This window comes from Mustelus asterias, chromosome 14, assembly GCF_964213995.1.
Source record: "Mustelus asterias chromosome 14, sMusAst1.hap1.1, whole genome shotgun sequence".
NCBI lineage: Eukaryota > Metazoa > Chordata > Chondrichthyes > Carcharhiniformes > Triakidae > Mustelus > Mustelus asterias.
Genome location: NC_135814.1, coordinates 100,463,577 through 100,484,112, shown reverse-complemented (window position 1 = coordinate 100,484,112; position 20,536 = coordinate 100,463,577). Strand labels below are relative to the sequence as shown.

The 20,536-nt window shown below is 47.4% G+C and overlaps 1 protein-coding gene across 2 annotated transcripts in view; it reads left to right on the top strand.

Annotated features, from left to right (window-relative positions):
* asb18 (ankyrin repeat and SOCS box containing 18) overlaps positions 1 to 19,112 on the top strand; it is a 50,273-nt gene extending 31,161 nt beyond the window's left edge. For both annotated transcript variants that reach the window (XM_078228977.1, XM_078228978.1), the window contains 4 exons: positions 2,134 to 2,401; positions 7,813 to 8,317; positions 12,570 to 12,683; positions 17,171 to 19,112. In XM_078228977.1, coding sequence (XP_078085103.1) covers positions 2,134 to 2,401; positions 7,813 to 8,317; positions 12,570 to 12,683; positions 17,171 to 17,356 — 1,073 coding nt within the window. In that variant the 3' untranslated portion in view covers positions 17,357 to 19,112. The remainder of the gene's footprint in view (positions 1 to 2,133; positions 2,402 to 7,812; positions 8,318 to 12,569; positions 12,684 to 17,170) is intronic.
* Positions 19,113 to 20,536: the final 1,424 nt, after the last annotated feature.

Genomic DNA, 20,536 nt, shown 5'->3' with positions numbered 1-20,536 from the left:
AGTCAGACCGGCAGGAAAAAAACTACATGGACGGGAATCAGCGGAATGTGGCTACCCTGCGTCTGGGCAACGGTCAACAAAATGTCCCGTGGGGACCGCACTCAGACCCCAGATAGGCCGCATGTGACACCCCCAGGATGCAGTTGCCCAACACTGGTCTCAAAGCTGTTGAGGTTGGAGTGGTTGTGGGGGCGGGTGGCGGGGGGAGGGGTTGCGGGGGGGGGGGGGGGGGGGTTAATTGAAAATTTCAACGCTGAGACTGATAGATTTTTGTTGGGTTAAGGCGCATTAGCGATTACGGGACTATGGCGGATAAATGAAGTTATTTCGCACAAGCGCCACAGCGTTAGTGAATAGTGATATAGTCTCAAAGGGGTTGAATGGTTCACCCCTGTCCCTATGTGCAGGTGGGACCTATCACCCATGGCCACTACAGCGTCACTCTTCCAGGATCGATTCCCAGCTTGCGCTGACTCAGCTAATGCTGACCGGTTGGAATTCGAATGAGTTCCAAAGAACAAGGAACAATACAGCACAGGAACAGGCCCTTCGGCCCTCCAAGCCCGTGCCGCTCCCTGGTCCAAACTAGACCATTCTTTTGTATCCCTCCATTCCCACTCCGTTCATATGGCTATCTAGATAAGTCTTCCATTCTAATTTGGCAGAGTGCAGAGATCTTGGAGGATTGTAGGCGCTGGAAGAGGCTACAGAAATACAGGACGGCATGGAGAGACTTGAACACAAGGATGAGGCAATACTGAACCAGTCACATTCAATCATTACCCAAACTCACACAGGGAGGTACTTGGGGGGTGAATTATGGGGGGGCAGTGGCATGAAAGTGTCACTGCTCTAGTAATCCTGAGGACCTTTGAGTTCAAATCCCACCACGGCAACTGGTGGAATTTAAATTCGGTTAATAAAATCTGGGATTGAAAGCTAGTCTAAATAATGGTGGCCATGAAGTGTGGCACAGTGGTTAGCACTGCTGCCTCACAGTGCCAGGGACCTAGGGCGGCATGGTGGCACAGTGGTTAGCACTGCTGCCTCACAGTGCCAGGGACCTAGGGCGGCACGGTGGCACAGTGGTTCGCACTGCTGCCTCACAGTGCCAGGGACCCGGGTTCGATTCCCGGCTCAGGTCACTGTCGGTGTGGAGCCTGCACGTTCTCCCCGTGTCTGCATGGGTTTCCTCCGGGAGCTCCGGTTTCCACCCACACTCCAAGGATGTGCGGGTTAGGTGGATTGGTCATGCTAAATTGCCCTTTAGTGTCCAAGGATGTGTAGGTTAGGGGGATTCGCCATGTTGGGTTACAGGGATAGGGCGGGGGAGAGGGCCTGGTTGAGACACCCTATCAAAGAGTCAGTACAGGCTTGATGGGCCAAATGGCCCCTTCTGCACTGTAGGGGTTCTATGAAGCTATATTGATTGTTGGAAAAACCCATCTGGGTCACTAATGTCCTTTAGGGAAAGAAATCTGCCGTCCTTACTGGGTCTGGCCTGCATGTGACTCCAAACCCTCAGCAATGTGGTTGACTTGGAAATGGCCTGGCAAGCCACTTAGGGGAGGTGATGACCTCGTGGTATTATCACTAGATTATTAATCCAGAAACACAGCTAACATTCTGGGGATCCGGGTTCAAATCCCACCACGGCAGTTGACGGAATTTGAATTCGATAAAAAATATCTGGAATTAAGAATCTACTAATGACCGTGAAGCCATTGTCGGAAAAACCCATCTGGTTCACTAATGTTCTTTAGGGAAAGAAATCTGCCGTCCTTACCCTGGTCTGGCCTACCTGTGACTCCAAAACCACAGCAATGTGGTTGACTCTCAACTGCCCTTGGGCAACTAGGGATAGGCAATAAATGTAGGCCAGCCAGCGATGCCCCATGAATGAATAAAAAAATACTCAGTTCAGGGGTAATTAGGAATGGGTAACAAATGCTGTCCTTGCCAACAATGCCCACAACCCATGGAAGAATAGATTTTAAAAAGAGGGCACCTGAAAATTTGAGTTAGTGAAGCCATCTTTTGCTGTGAGCAATCTTAGAAGTGAAGGCAGAGATGGTATGGGGGTGGTGGCCACTCACTCTCATGAGTGTTAACACTCTCGCTCTCTCACTGTAGGTCTCTGGTCCCTGGAGTACAAGCAGGAGCTGACCAGTCCTCTGTGCATCGCTGCGAGCCACGGTTACACTGACTGCCTGCAGTACCTCCTCCAACGGGGAGCCAGGCCCAATATGGTGGTGGGAACCAAGAGCGCCCTCCATTCTGCTTGTGAGAATGCGCACGCCGACTGCGCGGAGGTGCTGCTCGAATACGGGGCCAACCCCAGGCTGCTGACGGAGGAGGGACTGACCTCGCTGCACCTCTGTGACACGGCACAGTCTTTCCGGTGAGTGGTGTTGGTCTGAGCTTGGTGCATCGTCCTAATGCAACATGGTGGCAGCTAGAGGGTTAAAAGGGAAAAGAAAGTTCCAGGCAGTGAATTCCAGACTCCCATCACCCTCTGAGTGAAAGATATTTCCTCAAATCCCCTCTCAACCTCCTGCCCCTCACCTTAAAATTATACCCCCTCGTTATTGACCTTTGTGTATGGCAGTGTTCCCTAATATCACCCGCGAAAGGTCTGCCTCTAATTTATTGTTATCTCTAGACCTGGACTCCCCAGCGGGCCAAAATAGTTTCTCTCTGTCAACCTTACCCCTTTCCCCTTCATACTTTAAAACTTTGGCCATCATTCTGGGTAAGCTACACCACACCTCCTGCAGAATCTTCCTAAGGTGTGACACCCAGGCTTGCTCACACTACTCCAGGTCTAACTCGGATTTTGTGTGGCTGAAATGTGACTTAATCATAGGATCATAGAATCCCTACAGTGCAGATGAGACCATTCGGCCCATCAGGTCTGCACCTAACTGCCAAAGGAGCACCCTTATCTAGGCCCAATTCCCCAACCTGTCCCCATAACCCTGCGCTTCGATCATGGACAATCCACCCATCTGTACACCTTTGGACACTAAGGGGCAATTTAGCATGGCCAATCCACCTAACCTGCACATCTTTGGACACTAAGGGGCAAATTAGCACGGTCAATCCATCTAACCTGCACATCTTTGGACACTAAGGAACAATTTAGCATGGCCAATCCACTTAACCTGCACATCTTTGGACACGAGGGGACAACTTAGCATGGCCAATCCACCTAACCTGCACATCTTTGGACACTAAGGGGCAACTTAGCATGGCCAATCCACCTAACCTGCACATCTTTGGACACGAGGGGACAACTTAGCATGGCCAATCCACCTAACCTGCGCATCTTTGGAAACTAAGCGATAATTTATCGTGGCCAATCCACCTAATCTGTGTATCTTTGGACTGTGGGAGGAATCCTGAGCTCCCGGAGGAAACCCACAGACAGAGAATGTGCAAACTCCACACAGACAGTCATCCAAGGCCAGAATCGAACCCGGGTCCCTGGCGCTGAGAGGCAGCAATACTAACCACTGTGCCACCATGCCGTCCTTCAACACTCTTGTATTCTCGTCCTCTCGATACAAAGGCCAGCATTCTGTTAGCATTTTTGATTGAAATCCATGTGCCACTGCTGTACCCATTCGCTTCACCTATTAATATCTCTTTGCAATATCACCATTCCATCAGCACTATTCACAATGCCACTGTGTCTCTCTCTCTGTCCCATCACCAAGGTCATAACAGAATACAGCGAATAGCTGAAGCCCCATTCTGACAATCTGTGTGCCTGCCCATTATTCCAAATTTCGAAAACTGTCTTTCCTCAATAAGGGAAGCAATGGAAAGGCATTGGTGAGGCCACACCTGGAGTATTGTGTGCAGTTTTGGTGTCCTTATCTGAGGAAGGATGTCCTTGCTATAGAGGGAGTACAGCGAAGGTTTACCAGGCTGATTCCTGGGATGGCAGGTCTGTCATATGAGGAGAGATTAAATCGGTTAGGATTATATTCACTGGAGTTTACAAGAGTGAGAGAGGGTCTAATAGAAGCTTATAAAATTCCTACAGGGTTAGACAGGGTAGATTCAGAAAGAATGTTCTCGATGGTGGAGGGAGCCCAGAATTTTCATTTGATTTTGATTTGATCTGGTTTATTATTGTCACATGTATTAATGTACAGTGAAAAGTATTGTTTATTGCGCGCTATGCAGACATAGCATACCATTCATAGAGAAGGAAGCGAGAGAGTGCAGAATGTAGTGTTACAGTCATAGCTAGGGTGTAGAGAAAGATCAATGCAAGTTAAGTCCATTCAAAAGTCTGACAGCAGCAGGGAAGAAGTTGTTCTTGAGTCAGTTGGTACGTGACCTCAGACTTTTGTATCTTTTTCCCAACGGAACAAGGTGGCAGAATGTCTGGGGTGCATGGGGTCCTTAACTTGCCGAGGCAGCAGGAAGTGTAGAAGAATCAATGGATGGGAGGCTGGTTTGCGTGATGGATTGGGCTACATTCACAACCTTTGTAGTTTCTTGCGGTCTTGGGCAGAGCAGGAGCCATACCAAGCTGTGATACAACCAGAAAGAATGCTTTCTATGGTACATCTGTAAAGGTTGGTGAGAGTCGTAGCGGACATGCCAAATTTCCTTAGTCTTCTGAGAAAGTCGAGGCGTTGGTGGGGCTTTCTTAACTATAGTGTCGGCATGGGGGGACCAGGACAGGTTGTTGGTGATCTGGACACCGAAAAACTTGAAGCTCTCGACCCTTTCTATTTCATCCCCGTTGATGGAGACAGGGGCATGTTCTCCTTTACACTTCCTGAAGTCAATGACAATCTCCTTCATTTAGTTGACATTGAGGGAGAGATTATTGTTGCCGCACCAGTTCACCAGATTCTCTATCTCATTCCTGTACTCTGTCTCGTCATTATTTGAGATCCGACCCACTACGGTGGTGTCGTCAGTAAACTTGAAAATCGAATTGAAGGGAAATTTGGCCGCACAGTCATAGGTGTAAAAGAAGTATAGTCGGGGGCTGGGAACACAGCTTTGTGGGGCACTGGTGTTGAGGATGATCGAGGAGGAGGTGTTGTTGCCTATCCTTACTGATTGTGGTCTGCGAGTTAGGAAGTTCAGGATCCAGTCGCAGAGGAGGTGCCAAGGCCCAGGCCACGGAGTTTGGAGATGAGTTTTGTGGGAATAATGGTTGAAGGCTGAGCTGTAGTCAATAAATAGGAGTCTGACATAGGTGTTCTTGTTATCTAGGTGTGCCAGGGTTGAGTGCAGGGCCAGGGAAATGGCGTCTGCTGTGGACCTGTTGCGGCGATAGGCAAACTGTAGTGGATCCAGGTAGTCCGGGAGGCTGGAATTGATTCGTGCCATGACTAGCCTTTCGAAGCTCTTCATAATGATGGATGTCAGAGCCACCGGACGATAGTCATTAAGGCACACTGCTTGGCTTTTCTTAGGTACCGGGATGATGGTCGTTTTCTTGAAGCAGATAGGGACCTCAGATTGTTGTAAAGAGAGGTTGAAGATGTCTGTGAATACCCCCGCCAGCTGATCCGCGCAGGATCTGAGTGCTCGTCCAGGTACCCCGAACTAGGGGGTCATAGATTGAGGATAAGGGGTAAACCTTTTAGGACTGAGGTGAGGAGAAATTTCTTCACCCAGAGGGTGGGGAGTGTGTGGAATTCACTCCCACAGAAAGTAGTTGAGGCCAAAATGTTGTGCGATTTCAAGAAGAAATTAGATATCGCTCTTAGGGCTAAAGGGATCAAAGAATATGGGAGGAAGAGGGGGGGGAATCAGGATATTGAATTTGATGATCAGCCATGATCAAAATGAATGGCAGAGCAGGCGTGAAGGGTCAAATGGCCTCCTCCTGCTTCTAGTTTCTATGTTTCTATTAAGTATATGATGCGCTTGGTATTAATTCCTACACAATTTCGATACAACATAAATGTAACAACTTACCTCTGTATAGCATCAATATCTTGAGATACTTCATTGGTTTGTTCCCAAATAAATGTGCCACTGAGCTGCGTAAGGGAGGTGGCAGTGTAGTGGTAACATCGCTGGGCTAGGAATTTTAAAAACTAAGACTAATGCTGTGGGGAAAATGGGTTCAAATCCCCACCAGGAGCAGCTGAGACTCAGTTAATAAAATCTAGAATATAACATTTGTTTCAGTAATGGTGGCCACAAAGCCATTCTTGTTAAAACCCATCTAGTTCGCTAATGTCCTTGAAGGAAATCCGCTTGCCTATATGTGATTCCGAACTGCCCACTGCAGGGTCTGGCTGTTCAGGGACAATTAGAGATGGGCAACATATTTTGGCCCTGCCAGGGATGCCCACATCCCATGAAAGAATAAAGGAAGTATTAAGATAGGTAGGCAAAAAAGCTTTTAAGTTTATTTATCAGTGTCATATTAATACTGCAATGAAGTTACTGTGAAACTCCCCTAGTCGCCACACTTCAGCGCCTGTTCGGGTACACTGAGGGAGAATTTAGCACGGCCAATGCACCCTAACCAGTACGTCTTTCAAACTGTGGGAGGAAACCGGAGCACCCGGAGGAAACCCACGCAGACACGGGGAGAGCGTGCAGACAGTGACCCAAGCCGGGAATCGAACCCGGGTCCCTGGTGCTGTGAGGCAGCAGTGCTAACCACTGTGCCACCGTGCCGCCGGTTAGTCAACATGGTAAGTTTTAAGAAGCATCTTAACATTGGAAAGGTGCAGGGTCCATTCATTCCTTTGAATAGACGAAGATGGTCCTAGTACGATGAATTTCTTTTATTGAACAGAACTTAACATTAAATCATTACAAAAGCAAACAGAAAGAGAAAAAACTAGAGAGAGAGAGAGAGAGAGACTGGCTTCTCCTGCCAGTCCTGTACTGATCAAAACAGAACTCCAAAACAGATTGAACAGGTCTCGAAAGCAGACTTCTAGCTGAACTCACAGTTCCACAATATATCCATCCTCATCTCGCTGCCTCACAGCTGTTGCTCATGAAAAACTTTGTTTCGCTTATTAAAAAGGCCTGTTTTTGCTTGCATTGTACTTTTCAAAAATGCAGTCAATTTTCTAGCTAACCCAGCATGCCTTTCAAGTCTTAAAATGTAGTCAAGTCCAAAGGTGTGCGGGTTAGGTGGATTGGCCACGCTAAATTGCTCCTTAGTGTCAGGGGGACTAGCTAGGGTAAATACAAGGGGTTATGGGGATAGGACCTGGGTGGGATTGTGGGCCGAATGGTCTCCTTCTACACTGTAGGATTCTATGAAAGTTTTATGAAAGTTAAAGCCGGGTTAGCTTTTTTTGATGCTTAGCATATAAATGTAATTACATGGGCAGAAATATCTTAATCTTAATCTTAATTGCATCAATTAAGCGAACCATACACAGGATCAATAGAAGAGTAGGGAGAAAATTCCAAAGCTTGGGAAATGTGGTGAACCATCGTTGGTTCCCACTAGATAGTACTGAGCCAGGGTCTGGCCAGTACTACAAGTATGTATATATGTTGCTGTTGGGGTTAGGGATGGGTTGTTCTACTTGTTGCTGTTGGGGTTAGGGTTGGGCTGTTACACCTTGTATTATAGTTATTGTGGTACATCCCAGTCGGACTCCGCCTCCTGGGAGAGGTATAAAGGTCTCTGCTCTGTCTGGGACCCCTCAGTCTGGGATCGTGTATATAATTAGTAGCTGCCTTGTTACAGCAAATAAAAGCCTTTATTTCCTGAGCATCAAGCCTCGTGTGTGATAACGCGCATCAGGAAATAATGAAATAAGGGAGTAACCCATTCTCCGTTTCCTATCTTCCTAGGTGTGCCAAACTCTTGTTGAAGTACCGTGCAGATGTCAACCAGTTGAGCGAGGAGGATCAGGAAACCCCCTTGCACATGGTGGCCAAACACGGCCTCCACAATCACATCCACCTCTATCTCAGATACGGGGCCACCGTCAACATCTTGAACATCCACCAAGAGTCGCCGCTGGCCAGCGCCTGCGCGAGCGCCTGGCGACCGGAGGAACAGGAAGACTACCTCCAAGTCTGCAAGGTCCTCATCACGTACGGTGCCAACGTCAACTCCGTAGACCACGAGAAGCGGAGTCCGCTGCACAAGGCTTCCAAGAATGCCAGCCTCCAGCTGGTGCAGCTGCTGCTGAGACACAATGCTGACGTCAACGCCATTGACTACAATGGGTGCTCACCCTTGGCCAACGTGATCCAGACTGCGCCCTTCAAGGGAGAGCTTAACCCTCATTGCACTGTCCAGACCTTACTCAACTATGGGTCCCGCAAGGTGTGGCCGGCTGCCTTTCCCAAGGTAATGGTTGGGGGTCGTGTACACTGGCCAATGGGGACTATGATGTGGAGATGCCGGCGTTGGACTGGGGTGGGCACAGTAAGAGGTCTCACAACACCAGGTTAAAGTCCAACAGGTTTATTTGGTAGCAAATTCCATAAGCTTTCGGAGCCCTGCTCCTTCGTCAGATGGAGTGGAAATCTGCTCTCAAACAGTGCAAACAGACAGAATCAAGTTGCAGAATACTGATTAGTATTTTGTATTCTGATTAGTATTCAGTATTCTGCAACTTGATTCTGTCTGTTTGCACTGTTTGAGAGCAGATTTCCTCTCCATCTGACGAAGGAGCAGTGCTCCGAAAGCTTATGGTATTTGCTACCAAATAAACCTGTTGGACTTTAACCTGGTGTTGTGAGACTTCTTACAATGGGGACTACACAGAGATGGGCAGCCATGATACAGAAACCTAAATTAAGGCTAATTTGGCCAATCAAATGCCTCACCCTAACTATCGCACCATGGCACTTTCACTACAGCAATTTAAATTCATAAAAGTAACTTCAATGTCATAAAATGTCCCAAAGTGCTCTACAGGTGAGATAGCAAACTGCATTTGTCACCAAATGCATAAGGAGATATTAGGTCAGTGACAATTTTCTGGCCACGCTCGCCCCAAGACTGGAAAATCCCGCCTTACGTCAATTGACTTTTGCATGGTCCACCCCCACCCCCACCCACCCCCCCACCCCCGCCCCCACCCCCACCCACCCCCCCACCCCCCCCACCCCCCCACCCCCGCCCTCACCCCCACCCACCCCCCTGGAATTCCAGAGCTAAGGGCCCCTGGCATCTGCATACATGGCCACCAATGGTGCAGCGATTAAAATGGAGGATGGAGGTGGGTATTAGAGGAATGCAGATATCTTGAAGGATGACAGATCTGGGCAAGATTATAGATAGGAAAGGGAGGGATTTGAAAACAAGATTACAGATAGAGAAGGGAGGGATTTGAAGAGAATTTTAAAATCGAGGCATTACCTGGCCAAGAACTCAATGTTGGTTAATGAATACAGGGGTGATGGATCACGGGGACTTGCTGAGAGTTACGTACAGACGTTAATACATTGACTTCCGATGCATCTGTCTCTGTTATCTTGCATTGTAGATTAATCAAAACATCTTTCACTCTTTGGTATGTCTCAAAATTTCCTTTTTACCGTCTAGCCAGCTATCTCGGCCCAGTTATTAGCGGGTCCACACGCTACGGCCTCTATTCAAAGAATGGTGTTTGAGTTTAATTCTTCTTCACAATGTTCTTGCTTGTTAATCCCAAACACATTGGTTCATGCTGTGAAAACTAGCAAGCTCACATCATTATCCCTGTGGAATCTTCCTGGATAGAAAGGCCTCAACCGATCTTACGTTTCTCTGAAGAGATCTCATCTGAACTAAGTTGAGGATTGGTGAAGGAGCTCGTCAGAGCCTACTGCCACCCGAGATTAGAACAGGAAGTGCGACAGGGGGCAATAATCCCGGCCTCCTTTCTCTCTGTCTAACAAGGGACACTAAGGCTATATTGATGCCTCAACTAATGCCTCAACCATGACTGATCTACTCAGCATCAACCATAGATTCATAGAATCATAGAATCCCTACAGTGCAGAAGATGGCCATTCAGCCCATCGAGTCTGCTCCGGCAACAATCCCACCCAGGCCCTATCCCCATAACCACAAATTTTTGAATTTGAATTCAATAAAAAAATATCTAGAATTAAGAATCTACTGATGACCATGAAACCATTGCCGATTGTTGGAAAAACCCATCTGGTTCACCAATGTCCTTTAAGGAAGGAAATCTGCCGTCCTTACCCGGTCTGGCCTACATGTGACTCCAGAGCCACAGCAATGTGGTTGACTCTCAACTGCCCTCCAAGGGCAACTCGAGATGGGCAATAAATGTGGGCCAGCCAGCGACGCCCTTGTCCCACGGATGAATAATAAAGTGAGGGAGTTTTTCCGTCAGCCAGAACCGTGGGGTCCCTGCAGCACAACAGCCTCCAACTGGCAAAAGACTCCACAGGCAAAGCTCCTAACATGGGCTGTACTCTGTGGCGTATGTCCTCCTCAATTTGAGCGATTGCTCGAGGGAGAGTGGGCTGTGTCCCAGCAGATGAGGGAGCTGGGAGGACGTAAGACATTGAAGGTGTTGGTGAAGAACAAAGAGGAGCGAAGATCACTGAGGAAATCAATGTCTTACTGGGAGTGCTGAAGGAGTGGGAATACTTGGGCCTAAGCTTAATCGTGGTGACTATAAGGTGCCAGGTATTCCTGCATCTAAAGAGTTTGTGATTGTGGCTGTATTGAGGGATGGGGCCACCTCTGGCATGACCTCCAGGAGGCATCACTGAGCCATGGGGCCGCCACCCTCCCGCCCACCCTCCCTCCCTCGATAGGCCACTACATTAATACACTATCCCCTCAAGGCTGACCCTCTCCAACTCGAATGCCCTTAAAACGGGACCCACCACTACCAGCTCCCGCCTCCAGATTGTGCCCGCCATCCACGATCGAATGGACAACACGGAGGTGGCTGAGTAATTGGTGACCTCATGAAAAACCCTGACGCCCGTCACACTCCGACCGCCCAGGAACGGTCCCACGTCGGGAACTGGGAGATCTCAGCTCCACATGTGGATACTCAGAGAAAGAAAGACCTGCATTTCTATAGCGCCACCTCAGGACATCAAATACATAATCCTGAATTGTAGTCACAGTGGTAATGTAGGAAGTACAGCAGCCAATTTGTGCACAGCAAGATCCCACAAACAGTGACATGATCACGATTGGACAATCTTTTTTTTTAGTAATTTCTAGAGGGCTAGAATACAAGAGCAGGGATGTACTGCTGAGGCAGTATAAGGTTCTGGTCAGACCCCATTTGGAGTATTGTGAGCAGTTTTGGGCCCCATACCTAAGGAAGGATGTGCTGGCCTTGGAAAGGATCCAGAGGAGGTTCACAAGAATGATCCCAGGAATGAAGGGTTTGTCATATGAGGAGCGGTTGAGGAATCTGGGTCTATACTCGATGGAGTTTAGAAGGATGGGGGTGGGGGGGGATCTAATTAAAACTTACAGAATACTGAGAGACCTAGATAGAGTGGATGTGGAGAGGATGTTTCCACCAGTGGGAGAGATTCGAACCAGAGGACACAACCTCAGAGTGAAGGGATGTTCCTTTAAAACTGAGATGAGGAGGAGTTTCTTCGGCCAGAGGGCGGTGAATCTGTGGAACTCATTGCCACAAAGGAGGCCGGGTCATTGAGTGTCTTTGAGACAGAGATAGATAGGTTCCTGATTAATAAGGGGATCAAGGGTCATGGGGAGAAGGCAGGAGAATGGAGATGAGAATCCTATCAGCCATAATTATATGGCGGAGCAGATTCAAGGGGCCGAATGGCCTCATTTTGCTCCGATATCTTATGGTCTGATGTGGGATAAGTATTGTAAGAAGTCTCACAACACCAGGTTAAAGTCCAACAGGTTTATTTGGTAGCAAATACCATAAGCTTTCGGAGCACTGCTCCTTCGTCAGATGGAGTGGATATCTGCTCTCAAACAGTGCACAGACACAGAAATCAAGATTTGCACTGTTTGAGAGCAGATATCCACTCCATCTGACGTAGGAGCAGTGCTCCGAAAGCTTATGGTATTTGCTACCAAATAAACCTGTTGGACTTTAACCTGGTGTTGTGAGACTTCCTACTGTGCTTACCCCAGTCCAACGCCGGCATCTCCACATCATGGATAAGTATTGGCCAGGGAGACACTCGTTCTCTGAACTATCACCTCAGGTTTAACATTGCATCCGAAAGGCAGCAAGTCCAGCAGTGCAGCACTCCCACAGCGCTGGATTAGAAAGGGATTTGAACCAGCCAAAGTTCTGAGGCAAGAGGGCTAGCCATTCAGCCAGGGCTCCTTTGGGTAAGGGGATGCTCAGACTCTGTGATATTTACTGCCACACTCAGACCATTAGACAAGGTCTGCTGGCTCAATTCACACACCAAGGAAGTGGGCTGTGCCTGGTACCGATGGAATCCAGTGTGAAGAAATATCTATCGGAAAGGAGGGGTGTAAATCAGCACTGCCTCTTGCAGACAGTGGCCTACATCCCTGAGCGAGGGGCCAATATTATCTACCGTGTCAGAATCTGGGCAAGAAATAGATAAACCGGTGGCTTGAACGTGTTTTCAAGAGGTTGTTTCCTTCCTTCTAGGTTCTAAAGACTTGTGCTGGCTCCCCCAAAACCATTGAAGTCTTGTTCAACTCATATCAACAAATCCACGTGACTGAGGAATGGGTGGAGGCGGTCCCGGAGGAGTTATTTCAGGTACCAACTCAGAGCCAGAGCTCTCCGACCTGTCCTGGTGTAAAGAAAGTCATGGAATCTTGCAGCCTGGAAGGAGGCTTTTCTGCCCATTCTTCCTATGCTGGTTCTCTCAAGGAACTGCCCCTACCTACCTTACACGCTAGTTACATGAGAGATTACACCCTTTAGCCACACCTGTACCTATGGCTATGCCAATGAACCTCCTGCCACCCTCTTTTTGTGCAACCCATCAGTGTATGAATAGCACGGTAGCACAGTGGTTAGCACTGCTGTCTCACAGCACCAGGGACCTGGGTTCGATTCCTGGCTTGGGTCACTGTCTGTATGGAGTTTGCACGTTCTCCCCATATCTGCATGGGTTTCCTCCGGGTGCTCCGGTTTCCTCCCACAGTCTGCTGGTTAGGTGGATTGGCCATGCTAAATTCCCCTCAGTGTACCCGAACAGGCGACTAGGGGATTTTCATAGTAACTTCATTGCAGTGTTAACGTACTTGTGACTAATAAATAAAGTTAAAAACTTTACTCGAGCATGACTCCTTATTGCTCTCACTCCCATAGGCATTTAATGAACTAACTAATGAACTGAGACATTCACCTCTTCCCCCACTGTACCCCCACATTAGGGAGCAAAGTTCAATCTGCACACACACACACACACACACACGCGCCCGCGCGCACACGCTCTGACGAAGAGTAATCCAGACTCGAAACGTTAGCTGTGTTCTCTCTCTACAGACGCTGTCAGACCTGCTGAGAGTTTCCAGCATTTGCTGTTTTCGAGTCATAGAGGTTTACAGCATGGAAACAGGCCCTTCGGCCCAACTTGTCCATGCCACCTTTTTTTTAACCACTAAGCTAGTCCCAATTGCCCGCATGTGGTCCATATCCCTCTGTACCCATCTTATCCATGTAACTGTCTAAACGCTTTTTAAAAGGCAGAATTGTACCCGCCTCTACTACTTTTGATTTCAGATTTCCAGCATCTGCAGTAATTTATTTTTTATCAATCTGCCCCAATGCTGCTGTCAAAAGCAGCAGAGAATACTGGAGAATACCATTTGTCCTTTCTGTTCCATTTTCTGTGCACGGTGGCACAGTGGTTAGCACTGCTGTCTCACAGCGCCAGGGACCCGGGTTCGATTCCCGTGCTTGGGTCACTGTCTCTGTGTGGAGTCTGCACGTTCTCCCCGTGTCTGCGTGGGTTTCCTCCGGATGCGCCGGTTTCCTCTCACAGTCCAAAAGATGTGCAAGTTACATACATTGGAGATGCTAAATTGCCGCTTCGTGTCCCAGGATGTGTATGTTAGAGGGATTAGTGGGGTAAATATGTGGGGTTACGGGGATAGAACCTGGGTGGGATTGTTGTCGATGGGCCGAATGGCTTCTTTCTGCTCTGTAGGGTTTCTATGATTCTATTGCATCCTCAACTTCCTTTGCGAGGAATTAGAGCCATTTTGCTGCTGCTCCAGGAAGCATTCCGTTTCCACCTTTTCTCCCGTCAAACCCCTTTCAGGATTTCTAAATCTCCCAGCCGCCACATTGAAGAGGATAGGTGCAAAGAAATAGGTTGCTTTACACTCTCCCCCCGGAGTACCAATAAAGTGAGGCAGACTGATTACCCAATGTACCAATTAAACAATGTGACAGCCCCTTAAAGGGGGAAATGTAACAAAAGACAAAACTCTAAAGGAAACACCTAGAGTTAAATTAAAATATTGTTTCCGAGGCTGATGGAGAACTCCAGCCCCTGCAGGGCTTGGTATGGCTCCTGCTCTGCCCAAGACCGCAAGGAGCTACAAAAGGTCATGAATGTAGCCCAATTCATCACGCAAACCAGCCTCCCATCCATTGACTCTGTCTACACTTCCCGCTGCCTCTGCAAAGCAGCCAGCATAATTAAGGACCCCACGCATCCCGGACATTCTCTCCTCCACCTTCTTCCGTCGGGAAAAAGATACAAAAGTCTGAGGTCATGTACCAACCGACTCAAGAACAGCTTCTGCCCTGCTGCTGTCAGACCTTTGAATGGATCTACCTCACACTAAGTTGATCTTTCTCTACACCCTAGCTATGACTGTAACACTGCATTCTGCACTCTTTCCTTCTCTATGAACGGTATGCTTTGCCTGTATAGCACGCAAGAAACAATACTTTTCACTGTATATTAATACATGTGACAATAATAAATCAAATCAAATCAAATTGAAAGCCTCAGACATAGTGGATAGTGCATGTTCCCTCTCCAAGGACATCTGGGTGCAAATGTAGTCAACAGGCAGACAGTCGGGCAGGATGAAGAGCTTGACCAATGTGAGGACTGTGGGTTGTTCTGGGACTCACACTGAAACATCGGCCGGAATTCTCTGGCCGTTCAAGCTGGCAGGATTTCCTGGTCCTGCCGGGAGCGCACCCGGCCCACAGGTTTCCCGTCAATGCAGAGTGGCGTCAATGGGAATTCCCATTGACAATGGCGGGTCCAGAGAATCCCGCTGCTAACAAACAAGGTGCTACCTCCCGCTGGCGGGAGACACATGGCTGGGAGGTCGGAGAATCTCGCCCACTGTGTTAATACTGCCCACATTCATTCTGCATAGGGTCTGAAGAATCAACAGAGAGGGAACAGTTTTTATTCACAAGTCTGGGTTAGAAACCAACTAAATTCCCACAAGTCAAAGACAGTGTGCTAACTACTTGCACAACCACTTCACACCCAATCTAATCTTATCGTGGTAAAATCTGTTGCTAGTGTCCAGAACGAGGGGTCATAGTCTGAAGATTCGGGGTAGACCATTTAGGATGGCGATGAGGAGACATTTCTTCACCCAAAGAGTGGTGAGCCTGTGGAATTCATTACCACAGGAAGTAGTTGATGCCAAAACATTGAATGTATTCAAGAGGCGGCTGGATATAGCACTTGGGGCGAATGGGATCAAAGGTTATGGGGAGAAAGCAGGATTAGGCTATTGAGTTGGATGATCAGCCATGATGGTGATGAATGGTGGAGCAGGCTCGAAGGGCCGAATGGCCTCCTCCTGCTCCTATCTTCTATGTTTCTATATCCTGAAGGTCACACAGGGTGGAATGATCCAGAAAAGGAAACAGCCCTAAACATCTCAGAAGCTCTTTGATGAATATCTCATGTTCTGTGACACACATGTCACAGAAGTCAGATATGCCAGGACCCGTGTTCGGGACCAGATCAGAAACTCCGAGGTACATTATAAAGTTAGCCTCGACCCCAACATTTTTTGATTTTGGCATTAGATTGAGCATAAGCATGGGCGGCTCGGTGGCACCGTGGTTAGCACTGTCGCCTCACAGCACCAGGGACCCGGGTTCGATTCCAGCCTCGGGTCACTGTCTGTGTGGAGCTTGCACGTTCTCCCCGTGTCTGCGTGGGTTTCCTCCGGGTGCTCCAGTTTCCTTCCACACTCCAAAGATGTGCAGGTTAGGTGGATTGGCCATGCTAAATTGTCCCTTAGTGTCAGGAGGATTCGGAGAGTGAATATGTGGGGTAATGGGGATAGGACTTGGGCGGGATTGTTGTCAGTACCGGCTTGATGGGCCAAATGGCCTCCTTCTGCACTGTAGATTCTATGATTCTATGATAAGATGTTTCACTCCAGGTATGATTTGATTCCCCACTGGGAAGCTTTTATCAAAACAAACTTTATTTAACAACACCATTAAAATATAACAAAAAGAATTAGCATAACTTTACCAATTGAAATACTTAAACATGAGAAGGTATAATTCTTATCAGCTGTCTATCTCCATAGTTCCAATGTGAGCAATATCCCCACAGACGTACATCCTTCTTCAGACTCAGTTAATACAAAAACAGATATGCTCACATGGGTATTATGTTTCTAGCCTTTTAACCCCTCTGGACAAATACAGAAAGACACCTGTCTTCTGACTCTCACACAGCAGCCTCCAGAGAAAGATCCGTCCACAAACAACAGAATCTCAGAGAAAGAGACTCATTTTCTGGCAGATTCAGCTCCAAATCCAGAGAGGGACAGAAACACAGAGAGAACTACCTCTCCCTAAAGATCCTAAACAGCTGATTTTTCTGTGTAAACTTAGTCCTGTCCAGTCACATGATTCTCTTTCTGTCAATCAACCGAATCAAACCCTACTCTGAAAACCCTAGGGAAAAACACTAAAATAACAGAACTGCATTAGTCCAGATAAAAACAAACACTTTAGCAATTAAGGTCAATTAATCGGCTGCAATATCAACAGAAGCTGCCAGGTACAGACAAAACGGCACCAATAAATAGAACTTACTACTAAAACAGATCCTGCACAAGAAACACGACACAAATACTTTTCTTAAAGGCACAGTATCGTCACAACTGTGACAGTCTGAGTGTTTTCCCCTGGGGTTTTTCAGAGTAGGGTTTGATTAGGTAGATAGACAATTTTCCATGGAATTGAGAGTAAATATTAACTCTGCTGGTGTTTCTTTTCTCTTTCCTTAGCTTCACCGCCCATTCTATGAGTCCCTCTTTGCTTTGGCTTCCAGTCCTCGCTCCCTGCAACACCTGTGCCGGTTCGCTGCCAGGAAGCTGTTTGACAAGCAGTGCCATACCCTCATCCCCAGGCTGCCAATTCCAAAATGCTTACGTGGGTACCTACTCCTGGAGCCAGAGAGCCTGGTATATTAATCCTCCACCCACCATCTCATTCAGCATAAGACATGCCAAACGCAAAGGAAGAGTCTTCTGGAGTCTCCAACATTGGAACTGGGACTAAAAGGGTTAAAGTAGGAAGTCAGGCTGAATAGACTACGCTCATATTTCACTTTTATATTAGTGTTTGGGCTGATCCAGTTGTGATGTTTAAGGTGATTAAGCAACTTAATAAGTTAATAGATGGAATCTGCTCAGAACAAGATTTAGAGTAAGTGAACTTAGACAGGTAAACAGAGTTAAGATACAGAGCAGCTATCAGGACGGGCTTGAGGGGCTGAATAGCCTTTTTTTAATTCATTCACTGGGCATCACTGGCTGGGCCAGCATTTATTGCCCATCCTTAAGTGCACTCAATTACAGAGAGCATTTAAGAGTCAACCACGTGTAGGTCAGACCAAATAAGAATTGGCAGATTTCCTCCCCTAAAGGCCTGTCTGTCTCTTGGTCATCTTTTAATTCCAGATCTTTATTGCAATTTATTGATATTCCTTTATCTACATAGGAATGTAATTTCTATATTGAATTCAAATTTCGCCATCTGCCATGGTGGGATTCGAACTCGGATCCCCAGATCTTACCCTGGGTTTTTGGGCTGTTAATACCACTAAACTGCCACCTCGCTCCTCCTGTTCCTAACTTCAGAAGAAGCTTCACATTCCAGCACAGAGATGTGCTGGTTAGGTGCATTGGCCGTGCTAAATTCTCCCTCAGTGTACCCAAACAGGAGTGTGATGACTAGGGGATTTTCACAATAACTTCATTGCGGTGTTAATTTAAGCCCACCTATGACACTAATAAATCAACTTTAAACTTGGGAATCAAGAGGACTCCAAGAGACCTTTGACTAAAGATGGTTCTACAGGTAGGGTACAGAGGCTAGAATTAGTTCAAATGATACTGCCATCATCAGTGAATCCATCCGGTCATGATAAAATCTATTTTTACAACCCTCCCCCCAAACCCACTTCTCCCTCCCATCCTGACCCTGCTCCGACCCTCCAAAAGTTGGAATCTCTCTTGCTTGGGATGAGTTTCATTCCTGCCAGAGATTCCCCAGCATCCAGCTCAAGGATATGCTGCCCCACACATAACGCCCACCCTCCAGCGCAGTGCCAATAGCATGAATCACCAGGAGACGCCAATCAAGATGGCCCTTCAGTCCAGGAGAAATCACAGTGAATGTTTTCCCAGGGGGGTGAGGTTAAAGCACTATTGACGTTGATTTCAGAGAGAGATGCGTTCTCTGTTCAACCCTCCCATTCTCGCTGGCATGGGAGGGTTTGATGTGGTCACGCAAGTAAAGCATCTTTCCATTCAAGTGGAAAGAGAGAAATATTTGAACCTCAACATTTTCGCAAACATGAATGTAACGTAACAAATGGCACAGTGATGGAGTGACATGTCTGGGAGCGTATGTACTGTATGAAATGCCTGTGCATGTAAATAACATGTGGGTTCAGAGCTGCCAAAACATCAGTATTGAGATTAATCATAGAATTCTTACACTGCAGTAGGAGGCCATTCGGCCCATCGAGCCTGCATGGACAACAATTCCACCCAGGCCCTATCCCTGTAACCCCACATATTTACTCCACTAATCCCCCTACCTATACATTTTTGGATACTAAGGGGCAATTTAGCATGTCCAATTCTCCCTAACCTGCACATCTTGGGACACTGAGCGGCAGTTTAGCATGGCCAATCACCCTAACCTACACATCTTTGGACACTGAGGGGCAATTTAGCATGGCCAATCCACCTAGCCTACACATCTTTGGACACTAAGGGGCAATTTAGCATGGCCAATCCACCTAACCTACACATCTTTGGACACTAAGGGGCAATTTAGCATGGTCAATCCACCTAACTTGCACATCTTTGGACACTAAGGAGCAATTTAGCGTGGCCAATCCACCTAGCCTACACATCTTTGGGCACTAAGGGGCAATTTAGCATGGCCAATCCACCTAACCTACACATCTTTGGACACTGAGGGGCAATTTAGCATGGCCAATCCAGCTAACCTACACATCTTTGGACACTAAGGGGCAATTTAGCATGGTCAATCCACCTAACTTGCACATCTTTGGGCACTAAGGGGCAATTTAGCATGGCCAATCCACCTAACCTGCACATCTTTGGGCACTAAGGGGCAATTTAGCATGGCCAATCCAGCTAACCTACACATCTTTGGGCACTAAGGGGCAATTTAGCATGGCTAATCCATCTAACCTGCACATCTTTTGGATTCTGGGAGGAAATTGGAGCACCTGGAGGAAACCCACGCAGACATGGGGAGAATGTACAAACTTGATTTAGACAGTCACCAGAGGCTGGAGTTGAACCCGTGTCCCTGGCGCTGTGAGGCAGCAGTGCTAACCACTGTGCCACTATGCTGCCCTAAATTTCCAATTTATGAAATAAACGTAGAATTTTATATTGCGTGATCACAAACACCGTAAGATTTTTAACCCATGTATCAACTTAGTAAATATAAGGGGAGAAAAAGATATATTTTGTCTCCTTGTCTATATTTTCTGTACTTCTGCTGGAACATTTAATTTTTCTCTCTAACTGAAGGGAAATCCTGTCCATTTACAATGTTGTCATATTGCAATGAGCTGTTGGGAGTCCACCAGTGATCACGTTATGTCAGTGTTGGGCAACCTGTGTCCCAGGGGCAACATGCTGCCCATCTGGGGTCTGAGTGCGGCCCCCACGGGACATTTTGTTGACCGTTGCCCAGGTGCAGTGTTGCCACATTCCACTGATTCCCGTCCATGTAGTTTTTTTCCTGCCGGTCTGGCTGAAGTGATTCACACGTAAAGCGAGGGCGAGTGAGGTGAGGTGGGTGCTGATTGCTCACAACATTGACTGTGAGAGCCGCGCGCTCCCTCTGTGTCCAAAATGTCAATATTTCTTTTGTTTTTACCATTTGAAGTTGTTGACAGTTATTAATATATAAACGATTCAGCATTTTCTATAACTGGTTATGAAATATTCGGCATGTATTAAATGGATTTAATCTTATTCATGGGGTCACGGTGAGTGAACAAGTCCGATTTCAATCTTGCGGCTCACTGAGATAAAGGAGGGGCCACATACGTTGCCCACTCACTAAGCACAGTGGCACAGTGGATCGCGCTGCTGCCT